Source organism: Colobus angolensis, unplaced genomic scaffold (genome assembly GCF_000951035.1).
Source record: "Colobus angolensis palliatus isolate OR3802 unplaced genomic scaffold, Cang.pa_1.0 Scaffold292, whole genome shotgun sequence".
Lineage (NCBI taxonomy): Eukaryota > Metazoa > Chordata > Mammalia > Primates > Cercopithecidae > Colobus > Colobus angolensis.
The window spans coordinates 1,549,172-1,566,604 of NW_012116177.1; the positions used below are offsets into that span (position 1 = coordinate 1,549,172).

Genomic DNA, 17,433 nt, shown 5'->3' on the forward strand with positions numbered 1-17,433 from the left:
AAGGCCAATTGAGAAGGTACGTGAGTTTGGTATGATATAGCTGTTTTTCCAGGAGACTCTAAAAAGCTCCTTTCATTTCGAAAGCAAACAGCAAAATACAGCTTCTAAACATTGCTATTTTCTCTGAATTTTCTGAACCTTGAGCAAAAAAGTTGTTCCTCTCTTGAGAAGCTCTGTTCTGATTGGATCAGCCAGAAAAGCCCAATAGGAAGTTATTTTCAGGGCCAAGAGTACCAGGGCAATATTACAGCAAAAGTTTGATATATTATGCTGATGGTTAAATTGGGCCTTGTGTTCAGTATATGAAAAAGTATACTTCTTTCAAATTCCTGCATTTATTAACTACTCTCTCCCAGGAGTGTTTCTAGGACTTTCACAGTATTTAGGAGGAAAAGTCAGGAATTTGCTTTAACATTTCTCAGTTTTATATTCATTAGGCACCGTTTAGCTGTTTTCTTCTCTTTGAACTAGAGGCAGAATTGTGCTTTCCATTCTTCTCCTCTGATCTTTGTTTTCTTTGTTACTCCCTTTGTTATAAGGAGAGTGGGATAAAGAAAAGTATTCAAAGGCCTAGTTCATTGTCCCTTGGCCATATTTCACCTTCATCATGTTACAGTCTAGTCTGAACCTTTTAACAAGTTTTCCTTTTTATTTCCTGATCTCCTACATGACTTTTGAGTGAAATACAGCACTGTGCCCTAACACACAAACACATGCATATCTTCACAAATGCACGCACGTGCCCACAAAAATGAACACATACACACTATTCAAAAAGTGCCACTGCATTGCTTTTACCCATAGAGGTGAAAGCAGGAAGTAAATCCTTTTGAATTCATCTTGTGAAGTTTTTTTTTCCTGCCTCCAATTAGTTTCTCAAGGAGATCTCATAGCTTCTCCAATGAATTTTAATTAATATTCTCCAATCGCTATTAGTCACAAAAGCATGGTTCGTTTCATCAGTTAAGATTTGTATCCCATGTAAAAATTAAAAATTTAAATTTAATTTAACTTTAAAGTTTCTTTTTTTCTCTCAGCCTGATAAACTTTTAGAAGCTCAAAGTTTAGGAGGATACCTGATCACTTTATTTTCTCTTTTCTGTATCCTCCTGCTCCTCCCCTTCCTCCTACAGTAACTCATCAGTTATAGTTTCTAACCCTACTAGGATCAAAATTAAGGTTCCAGAAAGTTTTTCTTTCCCCTCAGTAATTTAGATTGGTTTGTGGCAAATGCATAGTGCTATCTTTTGCTTTTCAAATGGGCCAAAAAAACCTTTCTTTAGCTGTGTAGGAAGGAATCAAATTATTGGTTGACAGTCCTGGCTCTGGGCTAAGAGAATAAAGACCCATTTTAATTGCTTTATTGAGGGGCTTGCCAGAGTTTTGTAGGGAAAGCAAAGCATTAAATTAAGCAATTGAGTAACATTATGAGGACACAGCAGTGGCAGACAAGCACGCCAGAATTCTTACTGTACTTTAAAAACTGAATGCTGGCAGCAAAAATTCCTTTGAGTCATTTTTCTCTAAATTCAGATTCAGGAAGTTCACTCTTAAAATAAGTTCATTTTTGGAGTTCCATCTTAACTATAGCTTTAGGCCAAAAGACAGACTTCTCCAAGTAGAACTGCCCTGCACAGGATCATATTTTAGCAAAACCTGTGTTTACATATGTGTGTGCATGTGTGTGTGTATGTATGTGTATGTGCGTTGATTGTTGCTGACAGAAACAAACTTCAATAATTAGGAGCAAGAACTGAAAGGATTAGCTTTTAATTAAAAAAAGATTAAATATGGAACTTTAACTGTCAAGAAAGCATTTTATTTCAAGCAAATTTTATAGGCAAAATTTCTAGGCAACAATGAAGTTGTATTTTACATGCTGACATAAAACATTCTTGTAAATAAAATAGGCTTTCCTCTCTTGAAAGCCAAAACATTAAAATTAAGAACCAAAACAATAACAAAAATATAAAATAAGGAATAAGCACAAATTAATGAATAGATCATAACGTTAAACAGAATGTATTTGCCTTAAATCAGATTTTAATATATTCCATATATTCATAATGAAAAATTAAGAAGTCATTAATAATTTATAAATAGACCTGTTGCAGGTTTCATTTGAATTGCTACCTTTTGATTATTTTTAAGGTAGTATCAATGTTCAAAAATCATTTCAGAGAAACAAATTCAGAGAAACAAATTTTAAATTCATACTGTGTAAACCTGTTGCTTCTGAATGCACAGCACTGTGATCAGTGCTAAAGGAGTACGAAATTAAGCTAAAGACAGAGTTTCCTTCAGAAGCTTATAATTTCACTAAGGAGACAAAACAGACGCAGTAAAGAGTGTTTCAGTAACTAGGATGCCTGTGTACACTAAGAATAATTGCAATTTAGAGGTCACGGCCACCTCATGGTCCAGGTGAAGGGAAGCCACGGTTGAATTTTGAGTAATGTTGGATTAGAATGTGTGTAAGAGAATGGTGAGGATGGAGGGAGGCTGTGGGAAGGGACCAGTGAATGAAAACCTCAGTGGATGGTTACAACCCTAATGGGTGGAGAAGAGCAAAGAGATTAGCTTTTCTCATGCTGAGGGCCCAGCTTGGAAAAAATGTCATGTGCGGGGTGCTATTGCTGTACCACAAAGGGGAGAAACATGGGCAGACAGAAAAGGACAGTGTGAGTAACCCTGAGAACAGAAAGGAGTTCTTGTGCTTTAGAAAAGAGGTGTGAAATTGCATCTTAACATTTTAGCAGTGGTCCTTTGGGACTCAAGAGAAAAAGGAGGAAAGAGCAGGTTTGGAAAAGAGAATCTGATTTTAGAACTAGAGTAAGAGAAGTTGTCCTGGAAATCCCTGCCTGTCTCCTCTGCTTTTGTTGTTGTCATTGTTTTCTGCGACAAGGTCTTATTCTGTCACCTAGGCTATTGTGCAGTGGCACAATCTTGGTTCACTGCAACCTCGACCTCTCAGGCTCAAGTAATCCTCCCACCTCAGCCTCCTGAGTGGCTGAGACTACAAGCATGCACCACCACCCTTGGGTAATTTTTAAATTTTTTGTAGTGATGAGGTCTGACTATATTGCCCAGGTTGATCTCAAACTCCTGGGCTCAAGGGATTCTCCAATCGTGGCCTCCCAAAGTGCTGAGATTACAGGCGTGAGCCACCATGCCTGTCCTCTACTTCTTAATGGTAACCTCACCCTAGCACATCAGCTAATTCATCTTTAAATGATGTTAACTACTGACTAGTTATTATCTTCACTGGGGGAAGTTGAATTTAAATAATTATACCCAATCTGTGTGTGTGTGTTTTGTTGTTTTTGTTGTTGTTGTTTACATTTTTTGGTGCATTCTGTATTCAATGAGCAGTAGTGATATGCCAGTTATGTGTTAATTCATCTATAACAGTGGATTTTGGGGAAATGAATAGGTCAATAAGGAAGATATTCTCCAAAACTCTCAAAATTTAAAGGTTGCAGTAGGATGCTACTTCAGCTAATTTTAAGGTAGCCCTCTTGTGTTCTTATAGTTGTTTCTCTCTCTCTTTCACACACACATACTCATTTTCTTATTCTGTTTTATAACAATTTCCCCTTATGCTGACTTTGAAAACTTATTATCTTAAAAAGTCTTATTGCATGCGTTCCTGTAAGCAGCTACCTCAAACACATTTTGAGCAAGGCTGAAAATAAATAAATCCAAAGTAAAAAAAGAAAAAAAAAACACTCCAAATCTTGCCAACCTGATGAATCAAATGTTTTTTGATCGTATTTTCTTTAACCTTTATCTGCATGAATACATAATTTACACATATTTATAGTCAGGGTGTTTGGATAAAAGAACAAAAAATGATTTATCCTCTTTCAAAGAAGAGGGCTACAAAAGGACTGAAAAATACTTTGGGAGGCCCCAGGTCCAGGATCCCTGGTGGTAGACTCCTGAGTGGAGCATAGCATCCGCCAGGCAGCTTGAGAACACGCCTATATTTAGCCAAGGTGGGTTATGTGATAAGAGGGAGGAGGCTTGGCCACATGCTCTCTGACTCATCCTCTCAAGCACACGTGTCAGTTTTTCCTATAGTTGGGACAACCTCCTTCAGAAGACAGAGGACAGAGCCTGACTGTAACTTTTCTGGGCTGCAATGCTCACCTTCTACAGACCAAAGTATAGAAACTAAAAAGCACTGGGAGCCACTGAGCCTTCAGTGAGCCACACTGGTGATAACATTGTTATTACTTGCTTTGGGCACCCCCACCCCGCCACACATGTGCCTTTTCTCTGGTCTGGAACTGGAGCTTGTGCTTCTGTGCAGTGTCTAATTCCTCCCAAGACTCCCTAGCAGCCTGCTGGGTCAATAAGGGCATGTTAAAATGAAACTGCTGTAACAGCTACTTGATTTCCCTGCACTTTCTGTTCAAAGCTAGCATGTGTAATCCTGTGATACACAGGACTTTAGATTACAGCTGGGTCAACGTAATTTTTAGGATCCTTTTTGAGGGGAGATTGGCAAGAGATGGAGAAGAATGCAGAATAATTTTGAGCATGAATTTTAATCATTTATCTACAATGACTAGCTTTGTGACCACAAGCAATCTAGCATCCCAAGGCCTCAGTTTCCTCATCTTTGAGTATGTCTGTGTCCTCTTCAAGGCTGTGATTATCACCAGGGTGAGAAGTGTGAATGGCACAGTGCTTGACCTAAGTAGTGCATGGCTGATAGCCATTTGCTGATGGCTAAGAGATGGAAAATGACCTGGTTGTAGCCGACATCACAATGAAGAGACTCTTCTTTCTAATATGGATAAAGCTTCCCCTGTATCTGCCTTCCTCCTAGTAACACTGACTAAAATGTAATGCTGACTACCTAGATCACAAAGAAGAATTTTCTACAGAAGCCACAAGGCCATTGTTTACATGCCACGTGTGCTAAGTCTCAATCTTGACATTCCCCAATCCAGCTTCCTGGCAAATATTGTTTGACTCAGGGAACTGAGTTAACAGATATTGAAATACGGCTATTGAGTAACTTCACTTATCAGTGGGCCAAGAAAAAAAATGCCAGGAACCTAATTATATTTGAATCAGATTAAGTATCTATGCTTTTATCTACGTCTGGTGATGTAGGAATTTAACTTTTTGAAGGACTGGTTCCTGAAGGTCCACTGGGCAGCTTTAGAACTGCATTACTTTGAGAAAGTGTTGTAACTTCTGAGCGCCCTTGCCAGCTTGTTAATTTGAACCATAATGCCAGCCTCCTCCTTTCCAGGGCTCATATGGAGTTCATCTATATGTATGCAGGCTCTTTGTAAATAGTGAATGTCTACAAATAGAAGTGATTATTATCATGCTTTTTATACCTCCTGTTGGTGTTTGCTGGTATGGACTGATTGACTTTTTCCAACATTATTATTCCTATGTAACTGATCTCCTGAAATGTCTACCATCTTCATCTATAAAAGACATTAAATTTTAGGGAGTAAAGTCACTTCTTCTCTTGCTATCCTGGTTATCATTACTCATGATTAGGCAGAATTCTGCTGGCTGAGATATGATTCCAGGGAGGCCTAGAAGAGTCCTTCTGTGTGCTTCTTTCCCAAATATATTCCTGACAAACTTGCTAATAATGAAAAGCTCCAAAATTGGGAATTCACTTCATTGTCGCTATTCTAATGGAATTACACTTTAAGCTCTACCATTTATATATACGTTATTATGAACTGAGTTCATCTAATCATTTTAATAGGTTTTCAACAGAGAGAAGGAAATTGAACATGAGCTAATGGTGGGGACCAAAGTCTCAGAGAATGAGAACTCTGCAACTGCTGATACGAGAATTTTTCTCTGTGTAGTTGGTGAAATATTTGAATGATATCCAATGATTAATGTTTCTTTAATTCTCTAGGTGACCAAAAACCACACGGAATTATCTAGCAATAAATCCTGTCTATATAAGAACCAAAGCACTTGGGGTTGAGGAAAGAGAAGATAAATAGGTCTTACCCAGCAGGTCTGGTGTCTTCAATGGCTCTATCCACTGGGATCAAATCGCTAAGGTAGACATTGAAGTTCCCTTCTTTCCATCTTCTTTCTGCCTCCTTCTCCTTTCCATGGGGGACAACTACAGGACGCCCAAACTGCCCTGGAGCTTTGGGGTCCCTTGGAGAAAACGTCACATCAATTCTTAACACCTGGTGCATTCCACTGTCTTCAGGTAAAAGGGCTTTTGTATGACTCTGGTTGTATTCTGTAGAGGGGGCTTTGGCAGTTATGTTGATTTTTGCTGGCTCTAGCCCTCCAGCTAAAGCATGGTTAGTTTGGGACAGTGGTACTCTATGTGGAGCAAGTGAAGAGAAAGGCATTTCACTTCTATTCCTGGAAATATGTTTACCTTGGCTTTTACCCAATACTTTAGGAAATATAGTTTTGGTTTTAGAATTGGAGACCTCCTTGGGGTCTGCCTTTTGCTCTTCTTCTTTGGTTATAACCACAACACGGCTTTCAGAGAAATTGAGTTTCTTCCCATGAGCCCCTCTAGCTCCATCATCCTTTGACAAACTTCCCAAAGGTGTCTCATTAATAGATTGCTTCCTTAAGCGATTTGAATTGACAATGAACTTAAGAAAAGGAAGACTCGTATTGGCCTTGTATTTATTTGCATTGACTTCTTTGCTCTGAGACTTAGTTTTGTTTAAGGACATGGCTTCCCCAGACTTCGGCTCTGCCGTGCTGGCAGGGTGTGCCCTCTCTTTTGCTACTGCCTGTGATCGCTTCTTTGGTCTGTCAGTACTAAGACTGATGGTCACATTCAAGTCCCTTTCAGCTGCTAGTTTTGATGTGTCACTGCTGTGACTATGACTCTTCAGGGGCTCCTGTTTTAAACTGACACGTCCCATGTGTGCTGATATTTTGACTAATGGAGTTCCTTTTGCTGCTATGAATGAGGTTTTTGGAGCCCCCTGAGCTGTCATTTGCTTTGGTGTCCCCTGGTGAGAGGAGGCTTCAGGGTTGGTGCCTCTCCCTTCTGTCTTCTGCTTGTTAGGAGGCACAGGGAGGGTCTGCAGATGTGCAGGATGCCACAACGGTACAACCTTGTCCCTTCCCAGGGCATTCTGCATTTTTCTTTCCCTCTGGGTTTGGTCCAAGTCCACCTCAACCTTGAGCACACTCTCCTCAGTTTTTCTAAAGTTCTCTTTGCCCCGTGCCCCTTTCCCATGTCCCCTTAGGGGAGGTTTCATCTCTTTTATGCTGCTGTAAAAAATTTTCACCTGGTCTGGCTGAACTCTGAATCCTATCCGCTCCCTCCTCACAATGTCTTCCTTGATGACCCGAGTGTTGATCTCATTGAATGAGAGGCGGAGAGCTGCCATGTCAAAGAGCAGCCAGATGACAGAAGCTACAAAGATAAATGCCAAGACTCGCCCACTTCCTCGGAAAAACTTTCGGATCCTGTTCATGGTACAAAGCTTTCCCTAGCAGCCTGCCCTCCCTTAGCTTGCTTACCTTGAGTGGAGAGGGAGCTGAAGTAGCAGCAGCAGCAGCAGCAGCAGAGTAGCCAGAAAGTGACCCCCTCCTCTGAACACAGCAGGAAGCAGCAGTCCAAGGGGAAAGCTCAGCTCCTACCGCTTGTCAGTCTCTGCCTGCGTGGCATTTCATAGCAGAGCATCTGTGCCTGCTTGGCGGGCCCTGGCTAAGTTCTGGTAAACACTGGCCTTAGGTTACTCCAGGAAAAGTTGATTCCAGTCACCAAACAGTTCAACGTATTACTTGTCTTGTCTCCGGGAGCCCATGTCCACCTTCCTACAAGCCCAAGAAAAGGTGGGGGCCAGATTGAGGCTGCTGTTTCTCTCCTCCCCGTTCTCCGTCTGCATGCTGTAACTCAACACCACTTCTCATAAGGAAAACATTTCATGCCATTACCCAGAAAACTTCATTCAGCTCTCACCTTCTGTGTTATGTGAGAGTGTGTGTGTTTTAAGGGCAATTAAAGAGAAAAAAAAGCTATCTAACTTGGAGGGCATGTGTTCCTGGTTTGTAACCCCACCTACCCCACTCCTGCTCATTAACCCTGTTGTACCCAGGTGCCAATGCTCTGCCTGAGGAATTTATCACTGAAGTTAATATTTCAGCTTTAAGACATAACAGCTTAAAGAAGGGTCCCAGTATATCCTCACTTCCAGAGATGTATATGTTTAGTTATTTAGACCATTCCTTCAGGGGGTTTCAGTGTATTTCTTTATAAGCCAACTATTTTTTTTTTTCACTAATCCATTTGTTTTTATTATTACATTCAATTAAGAATAAACTTAATTTGTCATATTGCTATAAAAGTTTCTGAACACTTTGTTATGGTCTGAATATTTATGTTCACCCCAAATTCATATGTTGAAACCTAGTCATAAATGTGATAGCATTAGGAGGTAGGGCTTCTGAAGATGATTTGATTATAAGGATAGAGCCCTCATGAATGGAATCAGCACCCTTACAAAAGAGGCCCTATGGCCTTGCCGTTCCACAACGTGAGGACATAATGAGAAGGTGCCATCTATGAACCAGGAAATGGGCCTTCACCACTCAACAAATCTGCTGGTGGCTTGATTTCTCACTTCCCAGTCTCCAGAGTGTGAGAAATGAATTTCTGTTGTTTATGAGTCACTTAGTCTGCGTTATTTTTCTAGAGTAGCCTGAACACACTTACTCTCAGTTTCAGTACTTATCTCGTCGTGAACCAGCTAGAAACAGTTTGAACCACACCAGGACTTGGACCAGATTTTGAGTGATGCTGGTTGTCTGGTAGGGTAGTGGCTCCCCCACAGGCTTTTCATTAGAACCACTTGAAAGAAGATTCCCCCAAACTCAGATCAATTGATGAGAGAGGAGGCGGAGATGACAGTTGGGTTGATATTTTGTGTGTGTGTGTGTATATATATATATGTATGATTTTTTTTTGTGTGTGTATATATATATAACATATATATATATATATATATATTTTTTTACAGAACTTTCCAGGTCTTTCAAATGTGCAGCTAAAGTTGAGAAACACTGGTCTAGAAAAAAAGTCTCATTTTTTTTTTTTTGAACATTGCCCATGAGACGTTTAATTTTAGGTGTCTACTTGACTGGGCTAAGGAATACCCAGAGAACCAGTAAAGCATTATTTTTAGGTATATCTGTGAGGGTGTTTCCAGAAGAGATTGGTATTTGACTCAGTGCACTGAGCGCGCAGGAGATGCCCTCACCCAATGTGGGCAGGCACCACTAATTGGTTGAGGGCCCAGATAGAATAAAAGGCAGGGGAAAGGTGGATTCTTTCTCTCTTAGTGAGATGGGACATCTTTCTTCTTCTGCCTTTGGACAAGAACTTTAGGTTCTCTGGCTTTGGCCTCTGGGGCTTGCACCAGTCTGCCCCCACAACTCCTACATCCTCCACTAGGTTCTCAGGCCTTTGGCTTCAGACTGAGAGTGATGTTATTGGCTTCCTTGGTTCACAGGCCTTTGGACTCGGAATCTGCCATGTTACTGGCTTTCCTGGTTCTCCAGCTTGCAGGTGGCCTGGCCTGAGGTTTCTCAGCCTCCATAACCATGTGAGTCCATTCCTCTAATAAGCTGCTGCTCATTTATCCATCTCTATGAATCCTATTGGTTCTGTTTCTCCAAAAAATCCTGGCCAATACAGTCTACAACTTGTGTAACATTCCTTCCCTGACAAATAAAGTGCAGTCTAATAAAAATTATGCATTTCATAACAACCAAATCAACATGTACATTTTGACATTGCCAAATAGAGTCCATTTGACTCTATGGACATTGTCCATAGAGATGGGGAAGCACTGCTCAAGACCACTGTCCATCTCTCTGAGGAACTCTGAGTGATTTGTAGACAACACTGCCATTCATTACTCTAGTGTGGGGAGGGTCTAGCTTCCATGCTTTGAGGTAAACTTAGGTTTCCAGTGACTTGAGAGGGGAAGGAGAGATTCCAAATTCTTTATACATATGCATTGCTTTCTACAGCTTTTGGCCTTTGCCCCATGGGAAGGAATGCAGATAGATGCAGCTACCATAGCATGTTTGTTGAGTGTCTGATTCTCTTTTCTGTTCAGTGCCTGCGCACTTTGACTTGGAATATCCACATGGATGGCAGCATCAATGACTCAACTATTTCCTGTGTGCATCCCTGTCTCAATTTGTCCATCTTTCCAATACATATTGCTTACATTCCACAGCTCAGGCCATGTATTGGGTGTTGAGGGACACTAAGTAAAAGGATATAGTTCTTGTGCTTGAGGACCTCACAGTTTATTGATTGACACAGACAAGTAGAAACATATTATATGTTACAATATGCCATAAGTAATTTTGGAGAAATAATATCCTGGATTCTATGGGACGGAGCTTAGTTTTGGGAGGCAGGGATGATTTTGAATAAGCTATTCTTAGACTTGAAAAATGAATAAGAGAATAGCTATCTTTGCCCATATTGTAGTCTGAGAAAAGAAATATTAGATGGTAAAAGGCACATAAATTAACAAAAGCATAGAAATGAAGAGAGAGCATAGTACCTTAGGAGAATCACAAGTTTTTGAGATCTAGCACGACTGGAAACACAGGCCTTAGTGTTTTTCTGCATACATGTATGTGCATGTGTGTCTGTATATACATATGGGTATTTATTTTATATATATATATATATAACTATATACCTTAAAACTCCCGTCAGTAGAATGCCACCAGCAAAAAACAGCACACATCTTTAGCATCCACAATCTAAAATAAAGTGAGAATTTTTTTAGCATCATGGATAAATGATTTGCATTGCAATATTGTTTTAAGCATTTTATGTATATATCTCAATCACTTGGCTAAGTTCTTTCCATTGACTATCTCATTAAATCCTCACAAGAATCTAATGGGAAAGAGAAAATTACAATATGCATTTTGTAGTCAGTAAATGAAACCTTAGAGAGGTAAAGCAACTTCCAGTAGAGATTGGAGGAGTTGGGTCTTGAATACATGACTGTAGTCCCTGTGCTTCAATATCACACAGTGCTGCTTCTCTAGCTGTGTGACCTTGCAGGATAGTTAATTTTATGTGGTTGCTGAGCAATAAAAAAATATTCTGCTTTGCAGGTTAATGTGAGAATATTTACAAATGGTTTAAGTTATCGTTACACTGAAGGTACGCTGTAAATGTTAGCCACTGCCATTCATATTGTTGCTAATACTTTGCTGTAATAGGAGTGTTGGGTGCATGTGGGAGGCAATGTACCCAGCTCTTCCCAGAAAACAAGTAGAAAACTAGTGACTAACATGATTCTGGCAATGGGGAAGAAACATATCTGAGTATTTTATTTTATTCTTGCCATTCTTATTTCCTCTAATTATAGATTTAACAAGACTATTGTTCACTGAGAACTCCCTACATGCCCCAAACACGAAGTAGGTGACATTGTCTCTGCCCCTAACAACCTTAAAACTCCCCTCAGTAGAACGCCACCAGCAAAAAACATAGCACACATCTTTAGCATCCACATTCCAGAATAAAGTGAGAATTTTTTTAGCATCATGGAAAAATGGTTTGCATTACAATATTGTTTTAAACATGAAAATAGAATGCTTTAAAATTATTTTACTCTGCATGATTCAATCTCGTCCAGCCACCATCCCACCCCAAATGGCAGTTGGAATTACTCAAATGTCTTTTAGGAAAGTCAACACTTGTTACATTCTATGCCTGATAGTTTAAAACACTGCTTGAAATATATTCTTGTTTCCATATAAATGTTATCAAAGAGTACTGATTTCTTTTTATCCCTATCTGGTTTGTCCTTACAATCAAAACACAAATTACTTGCAACAGGAGAGCAACATGTTAAGGAAATTAAAAGGGAATCTTGGCTTATCTATTATGGGTAAAGCAACATATTAACTCTGGGTTAGTCTTCAGTCTATCTGACATACAATTCAGAATGAGATGTGAAGAGTAGGTAAGAGAGTAAGTAAACGTTGATTAAATATCCTAGAAATAGAGGAGTAGATTGGTTGTCAGACCTGGTCTCAAGTACTGACTTGGCCACAAATAGCCATATGACCTTGGATGTGTCACACATGGAAAAGCTTGTGTAAGGTTCTCTTCCCAGCCTCTTCTTGGTCTTTTCCCTTGTAAGTTAATGATAATCTGTGATGATGGCAGAAGTTGGTTATAAGCCATACCACTAATTCAACACTATGGGTCTTCAGGGACTCAGTAACAATTTCTATGGCCCCCATAGCTATACAGCTCTCTCCTTTTTCTTCTCTTTTCTGACACACATGCTGTTTCACATCTTAGATCAATGAATTTTATAGGTAAAAGGAATAAAAAAAGAAAAGGATATTAGGAAATTCTACCTTTTCATCAACACACATATTGCCCAACACATGACCTTTATATATTGGTAAATGATGGTGCTTCTAAAATTTTAGTTGTATTAATTTCCATGTTATCAGCAGGAAACTAAATATGCAAGTTGGTTGGTTATTTGAGGTACTTCACAGTTAGGAAGCCTGGCTTGTCATCCCAAGTGGTAGAATGCAAGTACCTTTGGCTGGTCAAATTTTTCAAGAATCTGCACGTACTTAGTTGGAGATGATATCCGTCTGAAAATCTGGAGTTATGAATTATCCTTGGGAGACATTTGGAGGGGTTATTCCAATTATCAGTCTCACTCCAGTTGGTACAAAAAATTTAAAAACAGATTTTAGTTTCTTCTTCTGTAAAACAGGTATAATAGTAGGAGGACTTGCCCTCTACTCTATTTGGTTGTTCTCAGGATAATCATAGTAATAGCAACCATTCATTGGGAATTTACTAAGGGCCTGCCACTAGTCACTTGATATTATCTCATTTAATCCTCAACATTTATTTTCACAGACTAGATCATAAACTGTTCAGTAAAACTGATCTGCATAAAGTTAGTGTGAAAAGTATATTTGTGTAATATTCTCATGGCAAATATCTTTGAATCGTCCTCATTGTTAATCAAATAGGATATAACTGTTTTATATCTAGCCTTAAATCTCCCAGATGGGAATACAGAATCTTAGAAACATCAGTTACAGCTCTCTGGCTGTGCATCTAGCATTACTTTCTCTGGGTATTTGAAAGTTTCTTGACTATGTGAGTATATCCTGAGTAAATAATATTTGTTTTATTTTATGATATTCACTCAACTACTCACCCCTAAGTAAAAAGAAAGATATAAAAGGAAAATTAACTTAAATGTACATTTTACAGAGAATAATGATTATCCATAGATGCATTACTTAATTTCTTTTCCCTAGATTTATATGAGCTATAATTGACTAATAAAATTATATATATTAAATATTTAAGGTGTACAACATGACTTTTGATAACCTTATACATTGTGGTATGATTGCCTCAATGCAGCAGATCTCCATTATCTCACATAATTATCTTTTTTTGTGTGTGGTGAGAATATTTAAGATCTACTCTCTTTGCATGTTTCAAGTATACAATATATTATTATCAACTATGGTCATCATGCTGTACATTAGCTCTCCAGAACTTACTAATCCTGTATAACTGAAACTTTGTAGTCTTTGACCAATATCTTCCAACTTTCTCCATCCCCCAACCCGCAGTAACCACCATCCACCATTCTACTCTCTAATTCTATGAGTTCAATTTTTTAGCTTCTGCATATGAGTGAGATCATGAAGTATTTGTCTTTCTATGCCTGGCTTAGTTCACTTAGTGTAATGTCCTCCAGGTTCATCTACAATGTTGCAAATGATAGGATTTTCTTCTTTCTTTGAGGTGAAATAACATTCCTCTCTCCCTCTCTCTCTCTCTCTCTCTGTGTATGTGTGTGTGTGTGTGTGTGAGTGTGTGATGTATATATGTTTGTATGTTGCACTTTCTTTATTCATTCATCTGTTGATGGACACTTAGGTGAATTCCATATCTAGGCTATTGTGCATAATGCTGCAATGAACATGAGACTGCAGCTATCTCTTCAAGGTACTGATTTAATTTCCTCTGGATATATAGCCAGAAGTGTGATTGCTGGGTCATATGGTAATTCTATTTTTCATTTTTTTGAGGAAACTACACACTGTTTTCCATAATGGTTGTACTAATTTACATTCCCACCCTCAGTGTACAAGTGTTCCTCTTTCTCTACATCCTTATGAAACTTGTTATCTTTTATCTTTTTCATCATAGCCATTGTAAAATGTATGAGGTGATATCTTATAGTGGTTTTGATTTGCACTTCCTTGCTGATTAGTGATGTTAAGCATTTTAAAGATATACCTGTTGGCCATTTGTATGTCTTCTTTTGAAAAAGGTCTACTTTTTTTTTTTTGCCTATTTTTAAATCCAGTTGCTTTCTTGATACTGAGTTAAGCTCTTTGTCAATCAGTAGGAGTGCAAGAAACATGGTTATATATTTGAGATATTAGCTCCTTATCAGATGTATGGTTTACAAATATAGTCTGTCATCCATAGGTTGTCTTTTCACTCTGTTGATTGTTTTCTTGGCTGTTCAGAAACTTTTTAGTTTCCTGCAGTCTCATTTGTCTATTTTTGTTTTAGTTATCTGTGCTTTCGGAGTTGCAAATAATCACCACTCAGACTAATGTCAAGAAGATTTTTCTCTATGTTTACTTTTAGTAGTTTTACACTTTTAGATCTTCTGTTTAGGTCTTTAATCAATGTTGAGTTGATTTTTTACCACAAAGAAATTAAGCAAACAAGCCTATTTACAATAGCAGAAAAATACTTAGGAATAAGTTGTTTTTTAACCAAGGAGATGAAAGCATTTTTAATGAAGGTGAAATATTTGTGCACTGAAAACTATAAAATATTGATGAAAGAAATTGAAGACATAAACGGAAAGGTATACTGTGTTCACAGATTGAAATAATTAATATTGTTAAAATGTTCATACAAACCAAAGTCATCTATAAATTCAATAAAATGTCTATCAAAATTCTACTGGCGTTTTTCACATAGAAAAAAAATCCTAAAATTTGTATGGAACCATAAAAGATATTGATTAGTCAAAAAAATCTTGAGAAAGAAAAAGCTAGAGGCATCATAGTATCTGACTTCAAAAGTATACTACCAAGTTATAGCAATCAAAATACTATAATACTGTCTTGAGACAAGCCTGGGCAACATTATGAGACCCCCATCTCTACAAAAAATTAGCAGGGCATGGTGGTGCACCTCTATGGTCCCAGCTGCTTAGGAGGCAGAGGTAGGAGGATCGCTTGAACTCAAGAGGTTGAGGTTTCAGTGAACCGAGTTTGTATTGCTGTACTCCAGCTTGGGTGACAGAACAAGACTCTGTGTCAAAAAAAAAAAAATATGTGTATATATATATGATACTGTCATAAAATCAGACACATAGACCAATGGCACGGAACAGAGAGCCCAGAAATAAATCCACAAGTTTACAATCAGTTGTTCTTTGACAAAACAGCCAAGAATGCGTAAAATGGAAAAGGTAGTTTCTTCAATAAATGGTGTTGGAAAAGTTGGATATCCACATGGATAGTTAATTTCAACTTATTGGGACTTTGAAAATGCAAAATCCTGTGAAACAAATCCATAAAAGGAAAGAAAAGTTTTAAAATCATATACTAAAAGGCAGGCATTGTTGCAATATCAACAGGTAGACTAAAAATACAAATGGAAACATTATTCCATTTTAACTAATTCTTCCAATGAAGATGAAGAGTTACAACTTCTGGCAGTCATTAAACATTGGTGTATGTCTCTATTTAAATAAAATTTGGAAGCTGATGACCTTATTTCCTAAGACCAAGAGAATCAGGATACTCTTTAGACATTTGTTATTGAAAAGGGTTGCCTATATTAGTCATAAATCTGAACTGATTAAGCCTAAGTTTAAAAAAAAAAACAAGAACCCTATCATTCAAAGACAATGTATTGTGTTTAGACCTCAGTTTTCATTGATTTTTGAGTAGTGAGGCTAAGCCAACATTTGTGCTATACTACTTTATAGTAATATAGCCAATTTTTACTTAAAAAATATTTTAGTTTAATTAGGAAAAATTTTATAAATTTAAAAGAAAAACATTAATTGAGTATCTTCCTTCGCCAAAGAACTGTGCTAGTTATTAAAATGAAGAAAGCGCGTGGGTTCCTGAAGGACAAATTGTCAGTGAGCCCAAAACTGGCAACTCATAATCGTAGTTAACTGAGTGATTAGTATTGGTTAATTATAGATTTGGGTCTAAAAAGAGAAAATAGCTCAGGGTGGCTCTGTAAGAACTTCAATAACTGAAACAGGAAAGGTAGGGGGAACAATGATAGTTTGAGAGACAAGAAAAGTTCAAATTTAAGTATGTTGTATTTGAAATACATGAAGATTTTGTAACCAGGTGTATATTTAAAAAATATTTATGGAGTACTGACCACATACTAGACTAGGCCCTGTGCTAAGCTTTGGGAAAATAAAGAAGCCAAAGCCCATAATTTAGTGTAGTTGTTTTCATTTGTGTGTGCGTCCATCAAACATTTCATGAGGAAGGGTTACTAAAATATAGGTTCCGACATTCTCCCCTCAGAGATTTCGAGGTTGGGTGTAGGGCCTAGCAATCTGGATTTTAACTGGAGTAGATAATGATTCTGATAGAGTTGGACCACCAACCAACCATACATTGCGGCTCACAGGTTCAGCGGCAGAAGCATATTAATATCAAAATAAGAAAACTGGAATAGCTTATTTGTAGGGGTGTTTGGAAAGGTGTCCTGGGGGTAATGACTGAGTGTTAATTCCTCTTATGGATAGGGAAAGGATAATTTAGGAAGAGCAGTCTATGCAGAGGTAAAAGCAGGTTCAAAACATTGAGGGAGGAAGACATGAGAATAACATGAATGGATAATTAAGATTTGTTTGATAGTACTAGATTTTACAGTAGATTGGCAAGCAATGAGGTAAAGATTGTTGGCTGAGCTTTGGTTGTATTTGTTCAAGATTTTGGATTTTTACTGTTCAAAGGATAGAAGCTTTTTAAAGTTGGAGTGTTATACTCGCAGGGTTTTGGATAGAGAGCGGGTGGGTGTATGAGGAAAACTGGTAGTAAGCAAGCTGCAGGATGGGAGACCAGTTAACATAAGTGCTACATATTTACTGCCCTTCTTTCAAGCAGTCTAATCACACATGGAATAAAATCTGAGCTCTGATTGTACGTGTTAATCTATTTAGGAGATATTTTTCTAGATCAAGTGGGAAGACTGGAAGCAGTTCCATTTCTACCAATAGAGTGGGTCTTCATTAAAGACACAGTCTCTTAGAGTACACATAAGGCACAAATATACAAAGCTATGCCCTCTGTTTCTAAATCTAAGGTGTGTTTAACTTTTAAGAAACTGCCAAAATGTCCCCAAAG

General features: G+C 38.1%; 1 protein-coding gene across 1 annotated transcript in view; it reads right to left on the reverse strand.

The window, feature by feature from the left end:
• GALNT5 (polypeptide N-acetylgalactosaminyltransferase 5) overlaps positions 1 to 7,983 on the reverse strand; it is a 55,350-nt gene extending 47,367 nt beyond the window's left edge. Inside the window, exon 1 of the mRNA XM_011949201.1 lies at positions 6,004 to 7,983. Coding sequence (XP_011804591.1) covers positions 6,004 to 7,457 — 1,454 coding nt within the window. The 5' untranslated portion in view covers positions 7,458 to 7,983. The remainder of the gene's footprint in view (positions 1 to 6,003) is intronic.
• Between the last annotated feature and the right edge of the window lie 9,450 nt (positions 7,984 to 17,433).